At 39.5% G+C, this 25,702-nt stretch overlaps 1 protein-coding gene across 1 annotated transcript in view; it reads right to left on the bottom strand.

Annotated features, from left to right (window-relative positions):
• Positions 1-25,702, bottom strand: part of GRIN2B (glutamate ionotropic receptor NMDA type subunit 2B) — a 327,364-nt gene that overhangs the window by 176,111 nt on the left and 125,551 nt on the right. Inside the window, exon 3 of the mRNA XM_089523788.1 lies at positions 4,763-5,361. Coding sequence (XP_089379914.1) covers positions 4,763-5,361 — 599 coding nt within the window. The remainder of the gene's footprint in view (positions 1-4,762; positions 5,362-25,702) is intronic.

Raw genomic sequence — 25,702 nt, 5'->3', positions numbered from 1 at the left:
GAGGAAGGAATGTTAACAATCTAAAATATGCAGATGACACCATACTACTAGCAGAAAATATCACAGACTTGGAACAATTAACAAAGAAAGTCAAAGAAGAAAGTGTAGAGGTAGGCTTTATGCTGAACATAAAGATAATAAAAATTATGACTGTGAAGAACCTATATACATTCAACCTATGCAATAAGGCAATTGAAATAAAAGAATTCATGTACCTTAGTTCAAACAGTGTGGGACAGCATGGCTTGGAGATGTCTCATCCACTAGGTGGCCATGAGTCAGGGCAACCTCAAGGGCAGTTAACAGTAACAACAACAATATGCTTCTATTTTATTTTTCTTCTTGTTTTGGGATGTTTTTTTAAAAAAAAAATATTGGGGCTTTACAAATGTTGCAGCACAGGCTCACGAGCCCTGCAATCAAGTCCTATAGTGGCACCTCACTGGATGCATGGAAATTTTGACACAGTGTATATGTGTCAAATTTAATGTGTAATTTGTTTTTATCCTTGTTAAATATATATACTGAAAGTGCAATTGTATTTGCAATATTTAATTACAGTTGGCCACACAGAACCCAGAAAAGGGTACATTATCATATGTGTTGGGGGGGGGAGAGAATTCCAAGACTTATAGAACTATACAGTGCGCCCGCGCCATACGCGGGCACGCCATACGAGAGCGCGCCATACGCGGCCTTGAGCATACGCGCTCAAGCCGCGGGGCGCGCACAGGGCAGAAGGGGCAGCGCATCCCATTCAATTGAATGGGGGCGCGCCCGTTGTGCCCCACGCGCACCCGCGCCGCTGCGCCGCCACGCATGAGCCCCATTGTTTCCAATGGGGCTCGAGCATAGGCGGAATTCGCCTTATGTGGGGGGATCCGTAAGGCGAGGACGGACTGTATTACCCAACTCTGAAACCACTGTGGGACATGGATCTTGTTTCAAAGAGGAGAATTGGGGGGGGGGGGGTTGCCATCTGTTTTATAACAAATTTTGTAATGTAATGGTTATCCTCCCCCCCCCCCCCCCCAATTCCCTTTAAAACCAAGTTCATACGGTCCATACACTTTCTTTAAAAGCAGAATTGCATTTCCAGGTCTATGAACTTATAAACAAGGCACACATGAAGCCACCAACAGGGAGCTGGTAGGACACTGGGGAGCCAAGAGGTGTGACAAAAACATCTGGGAATGCACATATGTCACATAAGCTATATGTTGCCTAATCTTGGTCTAGCAAGGAAGATTTAACTTCCCTTTAATGAGTGTTTTCAGACAATACATAAAAGCACAATTCCTAATCAATCTGTTATGATTAGTAATTTTTTTCCTTTTTTTCTTGTGATAACATCTCTACTGTAGGAACTGCACAATTTGTCTTCTCCCAAAGAGCAATAATTTTTTTAAATGGGAAAGAGCTAGCTGGTTGTGAGAGTACTACCAATATGCCAATTAAATTGTATCCATGATATAATCAGTAATGAATTGCACACATGTAGTGTGAAACAAACAGACACAATAATTTATGGCAACTGATTTTTAAGAGATACAACAACAACTTCATACCACACCTATTTGGAAAATCTGTGCATTTCCAATGAATTTACTGGAATGTCATAAACTTGTATGTGCTCCCTAAGGCTAAATGTAAGATCATTATTAAAACTAATCAGTATAAGACTCATTAGGAAAATTAGGGAAAAAAACCAAAGACATAATGGATATTGCCCTGCATACAGAAGAAATCTAAATACGACCAATTCCATAGCAGTAGCCCAAGGCTGATGAGGAACTATGTAATAACAACACTGCATTTACAACCTCAAATTTATATGTAGCTACAGAAAATCCTGATATGGAATAATCTATAAATGGTGCTTCTCTTCAATTTTTTATCTCTGACTACCACAAGTCAGTCCAACTAGGAATGGCACAAGCCTGGTTCTATATGCCAAAAGGATGGCAGTCCTGCCTATCCTCTGTCCCACTAGCCTGACCATTTTGTTTTATTTTATTTTATTTAAAAAATCATGATGGATGCACCAAAATGTTTGGATAAGCATGATATTTGTTTTTCGGATCTCAGCATTTGCTCCCCACCACCACACACACAACTTGCTAAATATAACAGCTATGGGGCACATATTCTGAATTGCAAACATCTAGTTCATGAATATAATTACGAAAAGCCAGGCACTTCACAGAGCTCTCTTATTTCTTTGCTTTCAGCACAACCTTGAAAAAGACATGTTTTACAAAATACCTTGAATAATGTCAAAAGTGGGCAGGAAAAATAACTTTCAGGAACAAGGGCCACTCACAGAGATATCCTGCCAGCAGCTCTAAGGATATATTGCTTATATGCTCTTTTTTCAGCTGTGATAGCTTATCTGCAATCGAGACACAGTCTCACACATAACTAGATTTGCCTAGGAGTTTATAGTGTTGACAGCTATCTTTTTGCACTGCCAGCTCTGGATCTCTTGCTGTTGCTGTTGCTCTTGCTTAGACAAGAACCAAAAGTTACACTGTATACGTATCTGCTTCGTAAAGCACCAGCCACAGATCTTTTCCTCCTTTCACTCACGTAAGACTGAAGAATAAATAAATAAGAACACTGAAGAATAAATAAAGTCAGCATAAAGTAACTGCATGCTAAGTTTCACTGCTTTCACTGTACTTCATTGGCTGCTTTTCGTAGGGGCAGGAAAAATGCAATAACATTATCATTTTTTCTTATTATTCTGTTACTGCTCTAAGGTGGCAGTACATGTGTGTGACATTTCATGCTTGCTATAGATATTTTTCCAGGGTTGGGGGTAAAAAGACCTACAGGCAGACAGACAAAACTGTTGGGTGGTATGCCAATGCCAATATCTAATACTGTAGTAGTCGGGCCCTCAAAATGCAATCTAAAAATTGTTGTTCCCATCATACAAACTGAATTCTTGATGAACAGGTACTTCCTATGATTTTCTATAAGATAAACAATTATATGAACAACAGAAATGTCATGCAGAAGATTATGGAAGATACACGATATACTGACAAAAATGTAATAGTAAATAGATGGAGGAGTTTGTATTACCCAAAAAAGAAAGAAAAGAAATGCCATACAGAAGAAATAGTAACTTGTCAGAACATAAAGGCAAGGCACATTAACTGTCTTTGATCCAACATATTACTGTTTGTTGTTTTCATACTGCCATTTAACACCTGCTTCCATGAGAAAACTGTTCTGTTTTCTACTATCAATACAATATAAATATCTCAGTGATTCTGCAGACCAAAGTGGGCATTTTAAGCAATTCAGGGACTAATTTTCTGGGCCATGGAAGGCCATGACAGTTAAAGTGGTGTCAAACTGGATTATTTCTGCAATAAAGATGAAGCCCTAGCTTCCCAGAGTAATAATCCAATGTGGTTTTTCCTCAGGGGAAAAATAATGTTTTTTTTAATCGTGGTTTTACCATTTCCCAAGGGTTTTGAGCCCCTAACACCAGCAAATGTGGAGGAACCACTATATTTGATGTTAAATGGTATAGCAGACCCTGCAGCCACTTAAAAAGAGGTACCACCCTAAGAGTATCCTAGTGGCTTCTAGGAGAGGCAATCACTCTTATTGTTGGGGAAAAAACACAGTCCAGAGCATCCGGTGGGGAGGGGGAACCACAAAAACCAACCTAGGGCTGCATACAGCCCAAAGGCTGTACTTTGCCCATCATTGTTATAGGCAAATATTTACAGGCTAACACTCCTAGCTTTATTGTTTAGGCCAAAATCTTGAAAACACAAATGAGAAAATAAATCCACCAACGTGCTTCCTGGAAGCTATGGGTACTGTACATGTCAACATTGTGACACAGCCAATGCACGGGCCATATTGCAAGCAACAAACAATTGTACTGATCGTTGCCCAATTCCTTTCCTGTCAAGCCATATTAGGTATGTCTCTGTGAACATTCAAGCATGGAAACATTTGTTTGCTGCTTTGGGTTGGGGGGGGGACCCCACTTAGATCCTGACTCCCTTTACAAAAATATAGAAGTTTCTTCTTGTGTTTCTGGCGCTTGAATCTCCACCACACACCTTGTCACACTTGCCCTAGGAGAGTTTTATCTTACCAGCAATGTTTTTGGTGGTTTCTGCTACTGAATCACCATATTTGCTTTGAAAAAGTCTAGCTCTTGTCTCTGCCTCCCCACAACTAGATGTTCTTCTTAGCTTGCCTGGTATAATATTGTTTCCTCTCTCAGCTTTTGATTCTGGAGAAAATGTTCCTCCACCCAGCTGTCTTGCAAAACATTGGCTGTTCCTAGGAACATGCTATTTAGAGATCTACTCATTAAAGCCCCATATAGCACCTACTCTTTGCTAGAGCTTAATAATGGCCTTCAGTTCATATCTTTGGTTATCAAATCATTTGCAGAAAATACTGAAAGTAGCACATAAGTAACAAAAGATCATTCATTCTTATATATGTATACAGCCATTGCTAATATGAACCTGTTGCCCACTTCTGTTTTCTCTTGGTTTCCATATTGGTGGATTAGTTTATATTTATCTAGCTGTTGCTAATTCTGCAGGACTGTACAAAGTATTCTTGCATTTGTTCAAAAGAAATCAAGCAAAATAAAAACAGCAGATGATGAAATAAATGAGATCTAGCTGGAAGTTTTCTTTCTAATATGTATTCTGTAGAAAACACGTTCACAACATTGATTGACCAGCACCTTATTACGTATATTTATTTCCCTTACCTATTTAACATGTTGGATTGGTAGATCCTCTTGTCCTGTGTGTTGTAGCAACTACTCTTAGGCTCAGGAATGAAGCTGTGCTCAGATAGCATGTCAGAGGCGGCCGTGGTTATTATGGCTATTCCGTCCTTCACCCTGTCACGAAGACCATAGTCCCATTCATCATACGACACAGAAATAAGTCCAGTTGGGAATTCAGAGGGCACCGTGTCTGTATCTCCAGCCACCAAACTGGGCACAATCCATGTGTAATCATACCCAGTCAGACCCACAGAGTTAGCCACCTCAAAGATATAGGTGGCTTCTTCCTTAGTACAGTAAAGGAGGATGACAGGACTCTGGAGTTTCTTGAGCTGATTCTGGATCTTTGAGTCCCCATCATCCAAAGACATGTCCAGCAGAAGTACTTCTTCTAGCTCCCAGCCCACAAAGCTGTTCTCAATAGTGCTGCGGATCTTGTTGACAAAGTCCTGATAGCCAGGAAAGTAGGTAGTGACAATGGAGAAGATGTACCAGTCATATTCCTCCATGATATTGAGCATGACAGAAGCTTGTTGTTCTATTGATGGGCCAAATTGGAAGAACATGGATGATTCATCCTATAATAGTAAGGGGGGAAAGAAGGAAAGGTCAAAAGAAAGAAATGCTAAAATATTTGAAAAACTCTACTCACATAAAGGAAGAAATTATGTCATGTTAGCTTTGTAGTCAGATACATGGCTGTGTCATTATCTATAACTATACATGCACAATATAGCAAAACGTCAGTGAGATGGCATTAAATGGTTACAAGTTGTTGACTGGTTTTATACAATTTAGTCTGCACTTAGCTGTAAGAAGTGAGGTAGTAGTCTACAAAGAGAACAGCAAGGGGGGGGGAATAATCAGTTGCAGTAACAAGTGACTCTCTTCCAGGGAGATGTCCAAGAAAGCAATGCCCTTTCTTGTGTAGACTGACATGCTTTCCTCACTACCTCAGATGTTTCATATAAGCCTGACAGTAAGGATAATGGTAAGCAGACATAACAAAATATGGTAGTCAGTGAGCCTGAGACTCTGAGCAAGAGCTGTACCCTTCTTTTCAGCCATGTAAAAAATTATTGGGGCATCTAGTGGTTCCTGGTGTCAAAAAAAAAAAAAAAACTAGCAAACAGATTATAGCATCCAAAACACATGTGGCAAAATATACCCCTTCCCAAGTCCAGTGAGCCACACTTGAAGTATATGACCAATACTACACAGGCATCTTACTGTCAAAAGATATTCTAGCATAATTACAGTACTAAATGCACAGTAAAGTTTCTACATATTTTTGAATCATTCTATAATGACAGAATCTTGAAGAATTTGAATGTTGGACTAGGACACTGAGGGACTAGGGTTCGAATTTTTGCTCACCCATGGAAACCCACATGATGATCCCAGGGAAATCACACACTCTCAGCCTCAGAATAGCTTCAAAAAACAACCCCCTCTGAACAAATTCTGCCGTGCTAAGTCAACAAGAATGACTTGAAGGCATAGAACAACCAACTAGAGAAATGCTAGATATGTTGAAAACATGTTTAATTTCAACATGCCACAAAATACACACAATCTGCTATTTGAGAAGAAAGGAAACCTTACAACTACTTTCTGATTTACAATAAACAGTTGAAAGGAATTGCATCAAACAAATAAGAGAATGAGGTTATATTACACATATTTATTACAGGATTTTAAGTCTCCATTCTAAGAAGTATTTCAAATTAGACAACAGTGGGCTTATGGAAGTTGAGATCAGAGAAGGTATATTATTCAGAAGGAATGTTTCCATTTTCATTCAGGGCATAACTAGATGGTTCTCACTAGCAGGAATCTAAATATTATTGTGGGAGGCCATTGAACACATGTAATTTTCAGTGTTAATGTGTGTACACACCATCGCTGTTCATCAGTTTCTGCTTGAGCAGGCATACCACCGCCACTGCCACCAAATCAACAAACCAATTATGAACTTGCACAAGATTTTTCATAAATGGCTCAGTGGCCTGGCAGGGAACTGCAGCTGCAGAAACTGGAAGAAAAGCAGGTGTAAATAAAATGTCAGTACACCTGGATCATAACTATTTGCATGTGGACACAGCAGAAACACATATCTAAAGCAGGGAATTTGGCTCTTTATTAATTTCCTATTGATTTTAATGGGCATGCCCTCAGTTTTCCTCTGAACTGCATCAACAGTACAAACATTTTAGAAAAGCTATTATTTAATAAGTATTACCATGTGAGATGTTGTACTTCACAAAACCTCATCTTTCCTGAATAGACACCTGGCCACCAAAGAGAGAAAGTAATGGATCAATCCCGTTTGCTGTTCGTCTATTGTTGTCTGTTTTTATCTACTATTTAAATTGCTATTTATCTTTTAACATATTTTAAAGTGTAATATGTTTAATTCTATTTTAAGGGAGGGGGGTTGGGGGATATGATTTGTATAATTTTTAATGCTGTAAGCCGCTCTGATTGCCTAAGTGCAGATGGAGCAGGATATAAATAAATATTATTATTATTATTATTATTATTATTATTATTATTATTATTATCATCTCCTTCTGAATGCACAGTTATTTAAACCTATTTGCTGTGGATCTGCTTATAAAATGCCATGGACATGTCTATAGGTATGTTGTTGCTATTCTAAAGTCATTGCAATTCTGGCTGTTATCGTAGCATCAGCAGAAGGCTACTTCAGTTCAAGCAAAAGGCGAAAATTGTTCAAACCAATCCATCTTGGCACCTGGCAACATGCTCTTGTGTTTAATCACCATGGCATTTCAACTGCCTAAATGAACTTTAGCAAAAAATAGCAACATCAGCAATAACAAGTGTGGGATGAAGAAAGATAAAGGACAACATTGCAGAGGGAAGTGTTTCTGTAGTAATTAAATCTAATGGAGATTCTAATAAGGACTAATCAATAAAATAAATGAAAAATGTTTGCAGCCCTCAAACACAAGGACATTTCTCTGTGTTTTGAAAAAAATTTTTCTCGCAACTTTTTCACCTGCAATGGGTAATAAGGATGAGAACACTAGAAAAAGTAAGAGGTCTAGCATGAAAGAGAAGGAAAGGATTGTGTTCAGCTTTTAGACTAAGGCCTGGAACAGACAGAGCAAATGAAGCAACTTCCAGCCACTTTGGAGGCGTGGCGTTCAGACAAAACTTGTCTCCAAAGTGGCCTGAAGCTGCACTGAAGCCATGCTCCGGTTCTTTGGACTGGAGCAAAAAGGAGCTGGGATAATCCAGCACCTACTGGTGCAGAATGGGTCCTACTGCTATGGGCCCCTTTGGGAGCAGGCCATGCAGTAAGCAGGGTCCTGACCCATTTGTGGCTGGAGTGGACTAGGGCTACACTTTCACACCTGTCTTCTCCAGTCCTAAGTGTCAGGGAAAACCCCAACCAGGGCATGTGTGGCTAAGCAACATCAGAGTGTGGTCAAGATGGGGAAAAAAATTATTAATGAGGAAGAATACACAAACTAGAAGAAGCTGCAGCAGTTTTCTATTGCCTGAAGCTACTGATAAGGGCAAGATTCTGTCACCACCTCTCCTCTCTGCCCTGTTGAGTTAAGACTGCCAAATTGCTTCGAAATTAATTGCAATCATCTGAATTTTCACTGCTGCTCTTCTGGATTGCTAACTCCCTTGTGTCTCTCACAACTTGCTCCATGCCCACAGAAGTAAAACTAGGACATTTTACAAGCATCTGAAACAGATGACAACAGATTTAATTAGAATTGTCCCTGCCAACGTGTGACAGTTGGAAGATACAAAAACCCAATTTAATTTTGGTAAGCCAGATATTGTTCTATAATATATTCTGTAGTTTCCAGTTCCACTACATGTATTTTTGCCATATTAGGACAATTGGGAATGCTTACTGTGCTTTATTCTGCAAACTCCAAGTTCTAATGTCACTGTCACAAAGGCTGTACATTTGGTATTTCATTACCATATATTACAATTTTTTCAGCTTTGTATCCATATGTATAAAAGATAAACCTGTTAGAAGAGGAAAAGACCCTACATGTGTCAACCTAGTGACACATTTGAAGGTATGCTTCAATGAAATCTATGGTTTGGAACTCTTTATAGAATCTTAATGAATTGCAACTACTTCTCCACTGTAATTTTGCACTTAGTAGATTTTCTTTTTTCTTTTTCAAAATATTTTTATAAGAAGAAATTTTCCATACTATAAAGCGACACATAACAGAAATAAATTGAACAAAAATACATACAAAACATAGATAAACATAAAATTACGAAGACGCTACTAAACTGACAAAATTAAAAAGCGGGAAATGGTAACTGTAATTTCCTATTTTTCAACTAATGATTATATATGATATGATATCTAATTTCCTCTATTGACCATCCCTTATCTTAAATTTCTACTGTTGATTAATCTTTCTAATCTTCAAATCCAATTACTGAACATTTCCCCTTTAGATCTGTAAGAAAACACTTACTGGTTCCCAATATTTCTTAAAACTACTAAGGGATTCCTCTCTGATTAAAACAGCCAATTTATCCATCTCTACCAAATCATTCAATTTCAGTATCCAATCATCCTGTGTTGGGGTCATTTTGTCCTTCCATTTCTGTCTGTACAGAAATCTCACAGCTGTAATCATATATTACATAATTCACTCTTACTTAATCGCATTCAGTATATTGTTTGTCTGTCACAGGATACAGACCAATGAACATGATGAGTTTAAAAGAGGGTATATTCACACTGGCATTTTACCACTGGGTTACTGCTGCAAGTACTCCTGTTGCATGTTTCTACTGCTGTAAGGTTGATGCTTGACCAGAGTTGTTATAAATCAAATAGAAGTTGACATAAATTGTTGCTGAAACAATAATTCATTGCTGATTCCATTGTAATATTTGAATGAGATAAACAATTTAAGAGTAGACTATTTGTGTTCTCCTTCAAAAAAAAAAAGATATATTCAAAATGCAGTGTCACCCATCAAATAATGTGGAATAGCCACCATTATTCTTTTCAGTTTTGGAGCAAAGCAAAAAAGGCAAAATGATATGCAATCCAGTTCTACTGAAGAGATAGGTTTGAATAGCATACAAATGAAATAACTCTTTGCTGAGTTTAAAGCATGTAAATATTGTGCTTGTAAAAGTTACCGTGACTATAGAACTAGAGGGGGGGGGGATATATTAAAATAGTAAGCTTTTTCTAGCCTTGACATGTCTATAAGCATCAGTACAAAAACAAAACAAAACAAAAAACTTTAGACTGTTAATGGTTAAAATTTAACCTATAGTTTTTCCCCTCAAAATCTGATATACTTATCTTGTCAAACAAAGATGACCACCTGACTCACCGGGCTGGTCGGGTTGCAGTGGAGGTGGTGGCTGCGGTGGTGGCTCTCACCGTGGCGAGAGCAAGTGGCGAAGGGGCCCGCCATGGCGGCAGCGCTTTGTCCTGCCCTCGTGGGACCAGGACTACCACTCCCAGACTCCTCTGGGAGTGGAACAGGAAGCGCCGTACTTTAACCACTCATTATTAACCTCTCTGCTGTACTTCAGTTATGAACTGTTCAAGTTAGTCTCTTCTATGATGATAAATAAATTACTCAATCAAGACTTAAACATATGGATTGCAGCTGGCTAAGAGGTGAGATGAGTAATCTATAAATATATTCAGTATATTACCAGAAGGGATTTATTATAGAAAAATAATAATAAATGGAGACCAATCGATGTTTTAAATGCAGCAAAAATATCAAAGGAAAAATGAGCAGTGATATTTTAGATGCTGAAAAGATCTTTGATCATTCATTAGATAATTGGTATACAATGCCAGATGTGCACATTTCCTCAGAAACAGACTCCACTGTGATTAGTGGTGTTTACCCAATGGTACATGTGCAAAGGAATTTAGCTTTAAAGTATTAAAATCAAATTATAACACTTATCCTATGGTTTTCTATCTGGTCAATTTTAATTATACAAAGGCACAATAAAGACTCACTGCCATCACTACTCTCACATTCATCTAATGATCCCTGCTTTTCTTTGCCTGCTGAGCTTCAAAGGTGTGCCATGAAAATCTCTGGCAACTTCCTATCTCCTCTCTTCACAATTTGATCAGCCCTATGCAAGAACATTGCCATAATCCAAGGCTTTCAGCCTTCCTTCATGCTTCTGACAGCTATGAGAGATGGTTACCAGGTCAGCAGATTCTTGCTCTGCATACCTTCAAACCTTTTGCGGACTAAAACTGGGGCACATACAGCCAAGCAACATCATGTGTGGCAGTGGCATCACGGGGGGGGGGGGGAGCAGGGTGTCTGGACCACACCAGGTAACACCCTAAGGGGGAGGGTTACACCACTTCTGCTCAAACACCTGTATTTTGTGACAGAAACATTGTGGCATTTGCCTGTATCTCTTTAAAATGCTTTAAGAGATGGTGGGAGTGAAGTAAACCTCAGTGGGAGAAGAAAGGAGGGGACCCAGAATTTTTTAAAATGAAAAATAAAATAAAAAAATTTAATGAAATTGTTTTTAAAAATGTTCTTTTAAAATTTTCTTTACAAACATTACATTTTAACCAAATCTTCACTATGTATATGTAAATACATTTAGGTTATGCATATGATATTGTAATTTGAAGGTATAGTTTTAATTTTACTAGTTGTTTATGTCATAACTATTAGCATTACATTCAGTGGTATATGGAAATTATGATTTACGAGTAATATTAGTGCAAAAAAGCAATACTAAGGATTCTATATAATGTCAAATGGGAGGAGATCAATGAGGGTGGTGACCCCATGAGTCCGCACTGCGTGACACCAACCCTAGGGATGCCACTGGTGTATGCTCAAGATGGAAATGTGGAAGATTAGAGAGGGTTGCAGCAGTTTGCTATTGCTTGAGCCCACTGGAAAGAGTAGGATTCCTCCCCCTCCTCTTCTCTCCCTCTACTGACCATATTGAGTACAAATTGCTTTTGCATTTTGAACATAGTTTGCAGCAATTGTAGTAAGCTGAGGGCAAAGAAGAGAGAAACTGGGCCATTTTAAAAATAGAAGAAAAAGAGGAACAAAAGAGGATTAATTAGGACTGTACCTGCCAAATCAGTACAAATGGAAAGTATGTACTGTGAGATTTCGGTGTGGGGAAACACTGAGATAAGGGGCACACTCCTAGGGATATCACAGAAATGGGGCACGTGAGAATTCAGAGGTGAAACAGAACTGCTTTTGGGTGAGCTGATTGTCAAAACAGACATGAGGGTATTTCTGGTAAATAGGCCCATAATTTGGGGAAACCAGGTAATAATCCAGAGCTGAGAGAAAGGGAAGAGAATTTTTTTCAACAGGTTCCAAAATGTATCCAGTAAATGCAAAAGTTACCACCATTTCCACTTGGATTTCATCTCTTGTGCCCTGATCCTCAATACAAATTGCTTGACTTGTAGATGTCTCATCGCTAGCCCTCCGGAATTATTTTTTCTGCCCAGTCATTTGTGTTGCTGCTGCATGGGCTCAAAGTCCAACTGTGACACTTGACTTCTTGCCTCACCAAATAGCACAGTTCACCTGCCCAGCCCACTCCCTTCCCCTGGCTTTTTGGTGCACTGACCTTTCACAAATGAAGTACAAACAACTACACATTGAATCAGAGAACAGCGAAACTAGTGTTCACCTGGTTACCTGAGAGAGCATAGCTAAGTGATCACACTGAATCCCTATGAATTGTAGGTTTGGTCCAGTGTGTGGGGAAGCCCTAAAGAAAGGACTGTTCTTACTAGTTCATTTACTTACTTACTTAAATATTTATACCCCTTCTGATATCTGAAGATCACAGGGAATTTTACAAGAACATCAATTTAAAAAAAAATTAAAATCACAATAATGTTTACAAGATTAAAAATGTATTAAATCACTTATCCATTAAAACCAGACAACTTAAAACTAATTAAAACAATTTAAAATAATGTCAACCATAACACATGTCAAAATTGGGGAGTGGGGTCCATTACGCCCCAAAGACATTAATAAAAAGCTTTGTTTTGACTTGGTTCAAGAATGACACCAGCACTGGTACCAATCAAACCCCCAAGGAGAAGATTTTCCATAACTGGGGATCCACCACCAGAGAAGGCCATCTCCCTCCCTGTCCTCCCACAATATGGTGCTCTCACCAACGAGACACAGGGGAGTTCAGAAAGAGAGAGAGAGCTGGAAAGGAGATGAGCTGCAACTGCCATGGATAAGGAGTAGGGCCTTTCTACCTTGTAAGTAGGATGATTTTCATTTATAAATTCATGAGGGGCAAAAGGGTAAATTCTTTACAGTGGAATTTCTAATAAAACATACAAAATGGGTGTAAGCACATGTTTTATTTAGGGCAGTGGTGGCGAACCTATGGCACACGTGCCACAGGTGGCACTCAGAGCCCTCTCTGTGGGCACGTGTACCATCACCCCAGTACAGAGTTTGCGAGAGTTTGTTATTGGAAATTCAGAGGGAGTTGGCACTTCGCTAGAAATAAGTGGGGTTTGGGTTACAGTTTGGGCACTCGGTCTCTAAAAGGTTCACCATCACTGATTTAGGGCTTTTAGGTGTGGATCCAAGGCTGCAATATCACTCAGCAGCATATGAAGAGTCCTACAATCAAGTCCTGCTGCATTTGCATTTCACTGGATGCATGAAACATTTAGGATGTTGGGTAGGGGCTCAGTTTTACTATACAATTTGGCAGTATTCAAAATGAATTTTAATTGTGACTGAGTTTGTAATATAATTATAATTAGCCCCAGAGAGCCCAGAATGACGTACATTGGGTGGGAATGGGTATTGATGGATGCCCGACCTTTAAAGCAGGGTTGGGAATCAAATGGTCCTCTCTAGATGATATTGGAGTGCAACTCTGATAATTCATCACCATCCATTGGTTATGGATGCTAGTACATTATATATATATATATATATATATATATATATATATATATATATATATCCCCCACCCAGCCCTGGGACTCAAGGCAATTTACAAAGTGAAAGCAAGCTAAAATTCCACATCATTGAGACATGTCAAAGTTAAAATATAATTAAACTGTAAAAAAAATTAAAAGTAAATTGGAAACATACACACTAAAAAGGGCAATGACAACAAATACAGACAGTGTAATATCTTAGTGAAAGCTTTTCCCCATCAGCAGTTTATTCCCAAAGGCCTGTCAAAACAAAACAAAATAAGACTTTGCCTGCCTCCAGAATGCTAGAACCTGTAGTCCAACAACATCTGGGGAAGCTACATGATGACCATGTTGGGGCGTAGAGAGACATGCTGTGTCCACTACAACCACATGCAGAGTTGATCCACGCAGGCAGGATGCCATGAGAGGCTCTTGGAGAGATGTCTGCAAAGGCTTCAGGCAGAAAAGGGAAAATTCCTCCCATGCAGGATTCAGCCTTGAGCTCCTGGCTTGCAGAAATAAACACTGCTGGACAGCAAGGCTCTCACTCAAAGAAGAGGGCTTTAATTCACTTGTTCCAAACTATATACACAATCACACAGAGTACCAAACAGCTGTCTGGATACTCACAGCTCTATATACAGACAAAGTGCTTCACCAGTCACCTACCACAACAACGAAGATAATCACCTTCTCCCTTTTATAGGTGGTCTTGTGTGAGGTCATGTGGTGTCTTGCCACCAATGAAACCTTGCTGGTTTCATTGCCAGGGCAGGTTGCATCATATCATTTCCCATGATGCACCTCTTGACTGACTTCACCAGCTGTGCATCTTGCATCAGATGTCCCATGATGCACAGCTCCCAAATGCTGACTCATGCACACCTGCCACTTGAACTGTGATTACCGCTATTCCAGTTCCACCTAGTGGCCACATCCATGTCATTTCCAGGCCAAGTGTGCCACATGGTCCTGACAGACCAACCCTGCCATCTCATGAACAGAAATCAAATATTCTCACTTCTATTCATTCTCAGATTGTCACTCTACCTAGACATCTGGAGAAGCACAGCAGTTTCCTGAGACTTCAGCCAGCGTCTTGAGACCTGAGAACCTAGAGAGGTACTTTTAATATTGATGCTTCCCAATTAAGATGCCTCTGGGTATTTACCAAAACAGTCTCTGCCTGATTTCCTTTCAGCCCACACCAAACTGTTTGCTGTGACTCAAGCGTGTGAAAGCCAAATCAGCCAAATTACAGGCTTACCGGAACCTTATCAAAACTGTCCTTCAAGGGGAGCTGGAAAGTACCTACTGCTTCTCGTTGTCCCACCAAAACAGAAGACTGATTCTTCTAGAACTTCTCCCACTAAAGAGGTAGTAGAGCAAAAGTGAGAGGAGTAGCAGCAGGATGGATTAACAGCTTTGCAGAATGCTTTGCCCCTCCACTATATGATACAAATAGGTACTTCTTAAATCAAACTTGATCTAATTTTTGAATGTTTATTTTTTAGTTCTACCACTAAACATATAAGCATCTTGTGACATACAAATGAAATACTGTCATAATGAGATTTGTTGCTTCAGTATGCTTCTGTAAACCAATTACATTATTTTTATTGTACATTATTTTAATTAGAGAAAATTCAAGTCTTGATGTAATCAAGATTTAACATTAGAATTGTAAAGTGTTACATACAGTCTGACACTAAAGATAATGCCATTCCATAAGTGGAGGAGCATGGCTGGTTATTATTTCAAGTGTGATAATGTCATGATTCTCGGCAGGAATCCAACCAACAATTATTATTCTGTAGTGATCTCAAATCTATCCTTCCCTGCTGTGGGCGACATGTATCCTACTGCTCAGTGCTTCAGAAGAAAGGCAAAATATTTCACAAAAGCCTCAAAAGCCTGAAGCAGATTCTGCTGCCAGATCCTCTCCTTCCAGAATCCCCAAAGCTCCCTCATTCCATATTCATAATCAGCATTCTGTAACTCTGAGGAGCTGAGATTGCTGTGGATCCAATCTATACAGTTTACTGGCCAACTCAAATACCTCCCCCTGTTGAAAATCTGTTCTGAAGTTACTGTTGCTAGGACAACAAATTTACTACCTTATTCTGTTTCTAACCAATATTCCTTCTCATATGTTGCTTAACATCTACAGGAAATCACATGGAAAAGTCATCTGGACATCTGACTTGAGGTTTCATTGTAATTGTGGATGATCATCAGTTTTATCCCTCTTTCTCATCAGAAAAAGGTCAGTCTAGGGCCCCATCTGCATGGTCCAAATATAGCATTCACCCCATCCCACCTCAACCCCTGCCTTCTCAGCAGGGAGACCAGGCACCACACAGCTCAAACCACACAGTGCAAACAGACCGGATGACAGCCAGCCCATTCAGCACCAAGACCAGGGTAAAACACCCTTAACACAGATTTAAATAACTCACCAGTTTCTCTGGATCTTCCAGAAAGATCTGGAGCCCTCCACTCCAACATCTGCTGGCTGCTTAAAACATGTCCTGCTCGGCTGCCCAATGCAGCTGCCACTACCATGGGTCATTCACTCTGAGGTCAGAATGTGGATCCAGCCATGTAACTGAAGCTGGGTACCTTGTTCAGACCTCAAAGCAGAGTCACTCACAGTTGCAACAGTTTAGTGGAACACATGTGTGATAATCCGCCCAGCGTCAGAATGGAGGACCTTTACAATGGAGTAGGGCTGGGGCAGCTCTGGGTCTGGGATAATCCAGGCTTCCCCATACTAGTGCAGATCTAGGGCTGTCCTAACCCAAATATCAAATGGAGTTTGGTGTGATAATGAACAGAAGAAACACAGCCTCATCCCAGACAAGACAGGAATATTACTATTCAGTGGTTTCTCTACGCAAGTGATTGGTGTTCAGAGTCTTTTAGGTGGGGTTGCATTACGCTTCGAGGATTAAGTTTTGCATTTGATCCATAGAATCATAGAATCATAGAGTTGGAAGAGACCGCAAGGGCCATCCAGTCCAACCCCCTGCCATGCAGGAACTCTCAATCAAAGCATCCCCAACAGATGGCCACCCCGTCTCTGCTTAAATCCAGCAGTGTCAGAGGCAGTAGTGACTAGTAGCTTCCATGTCATTGAGTTGCAGGATCTGCTTCAGGTGATAGAACTCTAAAAGGCCAAAACTACCAGCATAAAAGGTTCGGCATCTGGACCAGTTCTATTAAAGCTCAGACTAAACCCTGGAGCAGATTCACCACCTCTCTCCACAAGCTGCTACAGTTTGGGGGCTTAAGTGATCTCTGTGATTTGAATTGGTTGAATTGGTTTTATCAGCTTCCTTCTTATTACACTTAATACCCTTTACACACTAACTGTGATCTTACCTGAAGACAATCTGGCCACAGTTACCTATGCTCTAGCAATCTCATTTCTAAATGGTGTGAAAACAGCAATTGGCTTAGAAAAAGGTCAGTAGAGTAGATAATTTGACCACATTTATGCTTTAGTTTTGTCAAGTTCAATGCAAAGTGAAGTATTTAGGAGTGAAATTAACAAAGAATAATTTGGAATTATTTGATAACAATTTCCAAAAACCCGGAATGTCACAAAAATGACTTGAGGAGATGGAGTAATCTGAAACTATCCTTAATGGGAAGAATGGGATTTGGATCAAATATAAAAGCACATTTTATAGGTAGATGCCAGATGTGCACCACCCCCACCCCCATGAATTGTTTTTGAAAGGAGAAAGAATAGTAGAAGGTATATGGCTCAACTACAAAGATTTACTACTGTATTAGCAGTCTAAACCTAGATTAAATTCAAGAGAAGAATTGATGACTAAAGGAGTGAATTCTCAATGGTTTATATATAGACAATTATATGAAAGACCAAAAATAGATATTAAACTAGAAGGTACTGAAAGATAACACAGAAAATTGGACACCATACTATTTACAAGAGATAACCATATAACCAGGATATTCTGAAATATTTTATATCAAAATGCTGTTGCAAGACAAATGCATGGATATTACCTTATCTGTTGCAATTTTTTTGTCTTTAGTTGTTAAAATTAGAGATTGAATTATCAAAAAGGGGCCAGGCAAAATATCCTAGATCTATCATTATATAACCAAAAATAGTCTCCAGTGTTGTAACCCAATCTGATAATTTAATTTTATGTAAACTTCCTGTATCTTTGATGTAACCTCTCTATTTTATATGGTTTTAAGTTACATGTAACCTTACTGTTTTATATAGTTTTAAATTATAGCATGGCTTGCTGGGTCTATTGACTGTAAGAAAAGATTGAATTGTATATAAAGTGCCTATATATATATACAGTGCACCCACGCCATATGTGGGCACACTATACACAGCTTCCAGCTTATGCGGAAGCCATGCACCATTTGAGGTAATGACGTGCATGCCCATGGTGTGCACACTGCCCCGAGCCATGAGCATGCACCCCATTGATTTTAATGGGGCACAAGCATATGTGGATTTCCCCTTATGCAGGGGGATCCAGAATAGGTCCCTTGCATAAGGGAAGGGCACACTGTACAGTATTATTAAAAAGAGATACAGACCAAGAAACAGTATAATAATGCACAATAAAATGGGTGCAATATATTGGTCAGCCAATTCAACTTGAACAATGGGAAAGGTTGTGGAATAAGAATGTAAAATTTACCCTATGTAATGATATGAAAGAAAATTATTGCAAAATGTTACACAGATGGTACCTAATACCAATGAAACTAGCAAAAAAAAAGTTATTTTAAGGAGAAGATAAATGTTTGCCTCCTTCCAAGACTTTTTGGGTCCTGCACTTCCAGTTAACCACCCTGGGTCCAATACTGGAAGATGACATTAAAAGTAAATAAATAAATAAATAAAATGTGGTAGTACAAACAGGAAAACAACCCACCTTAGTAAGTCTGTAAGCCCATCAATGTTAATTCTGAACTGAAACCAACAGTGACAGGAAAACAGATAATTTCTAAGGTAAAGAGATGGGAGATTTTATAGATATCACATTTGCCTTAGAGGGCTGACTTCAGGAGGAAAACAAACTCTGAAAATGCTCTAAGCCTAGGAGGTCCTCCAAAGTTCACCACTGACACAAACTACATTTGTGACCTTTAAGCAAATTATGCTTTTTATTGAATTTAGGTCCAACTTGCCAAACGTTTTGCTCCTGACAAATGCACTGGCAAGAAAAGGAAACCAAGAATGAGGAAGCTGGACTTACAAAAATGTAAACCCTAATCACAAGAATATATGCTTTTTTTCCCTACTTAAAAAGCAGGAAGGCATCATCAGTAATATTCCCTCATACTTTTAGAGTAGAGATTAATTCATCTGACAATTGAAGTCTGAATGGAAATCCAAAAAGATAGTTATGGACTCTTATAATTAAATTTTCCATATTCTTCAAACCTCATTTATTTCAGCAAATCTGACATGAAAGTGAGATCTTTGTTGCTTAAGAGTTCATTTACCGCTGTCTTGGACTAGCCTGCAGTGAGAGTCCTCTGCTTTTTTGTTTCTCTTTGCATTAATTTTTAAATTTAGTTTTCAAAGACTGCATTCAATACTGACTGCAGTGTTAAGAATTATCATATGGTATTATGTAAAAGTGAATCTTTCTTCCAGGTCATCCCACTGAAATGCTATGAAACTACAATGATATCACAAAAATAGCATCTGGGTGCTATTAGTCTGGACAGATAGTTCTATAAGACTCAATAGTCAATTATCAGGGTGAGGAGACGTAACTGCAATCTCAAAATTCTATCCTGCTAATAGTAAGTAGTAGTACCCCAACTTCCATTGTTTTCTAATTATACAAGTGACATTGCTACATTGTGTAGTGATGTTAAATATTTTCTAGCAAGCATTTTATCTAATATAACTTAAAAAATGGCTTTGCATAACAAGTTTGAATCCTAAATCCACTTTCCCAAGGAAAAGTCCAATTGAATTCAAATGCCTTCACCATTAGTGTACGTTATATTAGCTTGTGCTTTAGCAAATGTAACCATAGTTACCATCAAGGTGGAACACTGTATTTCACTAATCATCTGTATGACATCTGAAGTCATTTTTATGGTATAGTTTTTTTAATTAACTATCCTTTCCTTTAATCAAACATCTCACTGGCCTGTTAGAACAAGTAGTGAAGAAGAGAAAGTTTGAAAGTGTTTAAAACTCCTTTTTAATGAGCACTCCAAAGTTTATAAATGTATCTTTAGTTATCTAAACACTTTTAGAGCTAGCAATTTGTCACTGGTTTTGCTTTTTAAAAGAAAGTTGCTATGAGCAGATAATTGTTCCAAGCAACTGGTCACTTCAGAGAATGAAGTTCTATTATTGCTGTTGAAATGCTGTTTGAAAACACTGACATTCTGGACCATGCCAACAACTATCAGGTCAGAATGCACTGGGAAGCCACTGAAATCCACAAGCATCTGGACAACTTCAACAGGAAATAAGAAACCCTTAAAGTTAGCAAAGTTGGCCATTAATGCCAGCCATTAAAGCCTTTGACTTCAGAAAACTGAACTTGTCTCCTCATCTCCATATCCAAAAAGCTTTGCATTTCTGTTGCTATTCTCATACACAGTCTGCTTGTATAGGTCTGTCCCTCAGCCCTTCATTCCAGTTCATGCATCACAGAAAGCAGGCTCAAGTCTACAAAAGCTCCTGCTACCAGCTTCTTTCTTTCAGTTAGTTTCAAAGGTGCTAAAAGATCCCTTTGAATGCCTCCTCTGAGAATATGGCTTGCCCAACGTCACCCAGGAGGCTTCCATGCTAAGCAGGAATTTGAACCCTGGTCTTCTAGTGTCCTAGCCCATGACTGAGCTCCCCACTATAATATTGTTAGCAGTATCTGTGTTTGCCATAGAATTAGAATTCTCCTTTCACAATGGTTCCCACTTCATCTTAAAATTTAATTGTCAGTTAAAATGAGTGACTGATTAAATGTACTACAATAAATATATTTGAAATTAAGGCAGCACACATGATTCAGCCAAAAATCAAATTCCACAACAGATCTGCCTGAAGCAGAATGGGTCCAGATCAAATTGTTTCAAGCCAAATGGATCCCAGAGAGGTTTCCAGTGCCCTGAAGCACTCTGGTGCTTTCCAAGTGACTCTAGAGTAACAGGCATCACAGTTTCACAATGTGGTGTGATGGAAAGGAGTTGGAATACATAGAATTATAGTTGTAGCTTCCAGTCTGTGGTAAGTGTTACATCGGGGGGGGGGGGGGTTCTGTCAGTTCCGGTCACAGCATTTGTGGGGAGCATTTCTGTGTGTTGTCACTAAAGTTATATATTCTTGCTTTTCATTTTTCTCCATTATTTAGTCTATGATCTGCTCAAAGCTATGTGGAGACAGATTTAAGAAGACTGGTCAGAATTGTTCACATGTATGTGTTACTTGTTAGTTGTGAATTAAAGAAAGTATGGGATTTCTTTCCCTCACCCTTTTCTTCTGAAGTTACTTGTGCATGCCATGTATATTTGGCTTTTTCTCTATTATCTTAAAATTAATTTAATTTAACCATTTTAGAACTGTGTGTGTACATGTGTTTGTGAACCGGGGAGCATTTTTCTTAGCCTTAAAACCTGGCATTTTGGGAGAAAGGAAATATATTGAATGAATGAATGAATATAAATGGCTAGTTATTTTGTAAAATCAAAGAATACTTGCCTTTAAAAAAAAAAGGGGGGGGGAGATTTTTCCAGTTGGAGGGCAAAAGGAAGGGTGTTAAAGGAATTACTTTTAACAAAATATTCAACTGCTTATTTGTTTGGGGCTTGGGTCTGTTCTTCTAGCTACAATTGTTTTTCACACAAACACACCAATTATTCGGTGATTTTGGGCTGGTGTTTGTTTTTTAGAATCACTCAATAAAAACCATTTTGAATCTGTGGATTGGTCACAAAAGACAGATACAGCCTTGTTCATTTGCTAAAACAGGAAACACAGAATACATAAAGACACTTCCACATTCATCAAGATGTAGAATTTTAAAATGGAACTTTAAAGCCAACTAGCACAAAATCCCTGTAACAACCTCACTGCAACATGGCAGAATTAATTCCCTTGTTAGGGTCCACCATAGAAACAGAAAAATCATAGCCCTTTAGATTCTCAATAATCATTTAAAAAATGGGAGAAGTTTGATCTTGATTCCTAAATCAGGAACTGTGTCTGCACTCCAGCTCTGGTTGAGTCAATTTGGAGCAGTTTGCAGCACAATCCAAATTGCTGAATCAGACTCTAAACTGGATCAGCCCCCCATTCACAGCCTATTTGACATTAATTCTGTCTTTCCTTATCACCTTGGAAATGAGGATGCTATTACCATTATCCCAGCAACAGGGAAAAAAAGTGAGGAAGAGGGTTTCTCCTCTTGTCCACCTATGTCTAATATATTGCACCTACTGTCTAGGGGAAATGGAAGAGTGATGCATACAATGATAGAATCATAGACCTGGAAGGGTCCCTGTAGGCCATCAGTTCAAACCCCTTGCTCAATGCAGGATCACCAGATAGTGCATCCCCAGCAGGTAGCTATCCAGTCTCTTTTTTTAAGACATCCAGAGAAGTAGACCCCACCACCTCTCCAGGCAATTGGTTCCATTGCCAACCACTCTTATTATCAAGAAGTTCCTTGTAATGGTCATTCAAAAACTATCCTCTTGTCACTTAAAACCATTAGACCTAGTTCTATCTTCTGGGGCAACAGAGAACAAACCAGCAACCTCCTTTTTGTGGCATCCCTTGAGGTATTTAAAGTTGGACCAAAACTAACAAAATAAATTTCAGCAGGAAGAAATGCAAGGTAGTGCACTTAGGAAGAAAAAATAAAATGCACAGATATAGAATGGGGGACACCTGGCTTACCATGATTACATGTGAAAGGGTTCTAGGGTGCGTTCCAGATGCGCCAATAGTACGTGCTCGACACGTACTAGGGTTACGAAAGGGTGTCCTTTCTGGACGCCCTAACCCTAGTACGTGCCGATCACGTACAAAATGGCAGTGCCCATTCTACATGGGCACCACCATTTTGACATAGCGGACGCTTAGCATCCACACGTCACAGCGTGGAAATGACACCGCAAGTGCACCATTAGCATCTTGCAGCATCATTACCACACTGCAAAAATAACCCACTTTTTGTGGGTTCTTTTTGCTGCGCCAAGGAATCACACGGTTTGTCCGCTGCAGTTCCCTGGTGCAGCAAACACTGATGCCGGCAGACTGCCCTTTTGGGCGGTCTGTAAAGCGCCTAGGAGTCCTAGTAGACCACAGGTTGAACATGAGTCAACAGTGTGATGCAGCAGCTAAAAAGGCCAATGTGATTCTAGACTGCATCAATAGAAGTATAGATCAAGGGAAGTAATAGTCCCACTCTATTCTGTTTTGGCCAGGCCTCACCCGGAATACTATGTCCACTTCTGGGTACCACAATTCAAAAAGGATGTTGGCAAGCTGGAGTGTGTCCAGAGGAGGGTGACAAATGGTGAAGGGTCTGAGAACTATGCCTTATGAGGAGAGACTTAGGGAGCTGGGTATGTTTAACCTGGAGAAGAGACAGTTAAGATGTGATATGATAACCTTTATAAATATTTGAAGGAGTGTCATATTGAGGAGGGAGCAAGCTTATTTTCTTCTGCTCCAGAGAACAGGACCCGGAACAATGGATTCAAACTACAGGAAAAGAGATTCCACCTCAACATTAGGAGGAACTTCCTGACAGTAAGGGCTGTTCGACAGTGGAACACACTTCCTTGGAGTGTGGTGGAGTCTTCTTCTTTGGATATCTTTAAACAGAGGCTGGATGGTCATCTGTCAGAAGTTATTTGATTGTGAGTTCCCACATGACAGGGGTCTCTTCCAACTCTACGATTCTATGATTCCATGATTTACAGTCAACACTGTGCCCACAGATTCTGCATCCACAACTTGAAAATACCCCTCCCAACAAAAAATTCCAAAAAGCAAACTTTGTGTTTGCCATTTTATATAAGGGAAACTATTGCAGTGTAGTGATTTGAATGCTGGGTTATGACTCTAGAGACAAGGGTTGGAATACCAGCATGCATCATGGAGACACTATGCCCTGACTCCACCCCCCAGGTGGCCTTTCAGACTGGTCTGTACAGCACCTGATTCTCTAGTCTTTGGTCCTTCCACTGACTTAAGGCTCTTTGTTATTAAATGTTTTTACTATTCTTGGTAGCGTGTTTTGATATTAAACATAAATCACTTCAGGCCACTTCTTTGTGAACAAAAATAAAATAACTTTTATTTACACAAAGAACATATGATGGTATCTCTTTTGGTCATTTGTCCTCAAAGCTTATGGTTACAAAGTATATATTATTTCACTGGTTGCAAATTGACTTTGTTTCCGTTCACTCAAGGCCTTCAGTTATTCTTCAACTGTGTTTTACTTCTTTCCACACACCTTCCACTAAAGTTTATTCAGTAGGAGTACAAATCCTATGAATCTCTAGCTTTATTCATAAATTACAATTCTACAGAATAATGTGGATCTCAGCCTTCCTTTTACTGGCTCTCTTTAAAATCTTGTCTCTTTAAAATCCTTTCTCCTGATATGGGAATCTGGATCCCATTCAGGCTGAACCCTTATTCTCAACTGCACTTAGAACTAGTGGTTCTGAGACCCACACCTGCCTGAGCAGGCTTGACACACTCAGCTATCTCTTAACAGTGCCTCCTCCTTTTTACAGCCACTCATCAGGAAGCCCCCCACCTTTTTGCCAGCCTGTCCCTGATTAGATACTCCATAATTCCAATCTGCCAGTGCTTCTCCACAGCATCATCTGCCACCTTATCTTGGTTTGGTGGTCTGTAGTAAACTCCTACCATTCACAAGAAAAGAAACATGATGCATTTTGGCAAGACTTCCTCAACCATTAATTTTATATATCTCTGTATCTGCCAGAAGATGGAGGAGGGAGTCCTTCCTCTTAGTGGAAGTCACAACTATGAACTGAAAGCTTGCTAACTCATGCTTCACTCCAAATTTGCTTTGTTAGATGTTACATAGCACTTGCTGAGTATTTTGGATGTCTCATTTTGAGAAGATCGGACACAAAATGGTCCCCGCAGTTCTAACTCCAGCTGAAGTCTTGTGGTTTCCCTAGCAACCACTCACAAATTGTGTGTCTGTGCCCATAAGCTTATTAGAGCTAGCACGGGCAACAGCAGACAACAGTTCAGTATTACTTCCAGCAGTACAAAATGTAGGTATGACTTGCCACTACTCCTTTTTTTTTTATTCTGCTTTTGAGAAGACAGTCAATTATATTCTGCAGCCCTAAATGACCAGGTAGCCTTTATAGCTGAAAGATGAAAACTCATTTGTGCCATGATATCAAATAAATCTACCTCATGTTTCGCTGATGGACCATCTGTGCCCCCCAAGGCCATTTTGGAGTTCCCCAGGGGTCCCATCCACCCGAATATTGGTCAACAGTACTCCTCAAAGCATCTGTGTTGGAGAGGCTCATCATTGTTGGGCCCAGGAGAAGCTTTCTTTTCCAAACAGCAGGTCCAAGAACGCCTCCTGAGATGCTCCAGCCATCAGAGGCCAAGCCTGAAAATAAAGCTCCTCAAAGTTTGGAACAGTGGGAAGGAGTTTAAAAGGTCCATAGTGAAATAGCCAGTAGCATTCCTCAGAGACCTTGGCAGGTCCTATGGACCATCGAGTGGCAATTTCTTTTTCTCTTTTTAAAAGGCCCAATCCATCCAAACATGTGAGGGTGGGTGTGTAGTCTTCCAGGATCCCACAGGGGCCAATGTGGATTCCCAAATCCTGGCATGCTCCAGTATATGGCAATAAGATTCTTTATGACATAAGAAGCAACTTAGATATTGTTAATTT

Source organism: Sceloporus occidentalis, unplaced genomic scaffold, assembly GCF_023333645.1.
Source record: "Sceloporus occidentalis isolate IW3139 unplaced genomic scaffold, rSceOcc1.0.p SCAF_5, whole genome shotgun sequence".
Classification (NCBI taxonomy): Eukaryota; Metazoa; Chordata; class Lepidosauria; order Squamata; family Phrynosomatidae; genus Sceloporus; species Sceloporus occidentalis.
The sequence above is the reverse complement of the archived record's forward strand: the minus strand, read 5'-3'. Positions and strand labels throughout refer to the sequence as shown.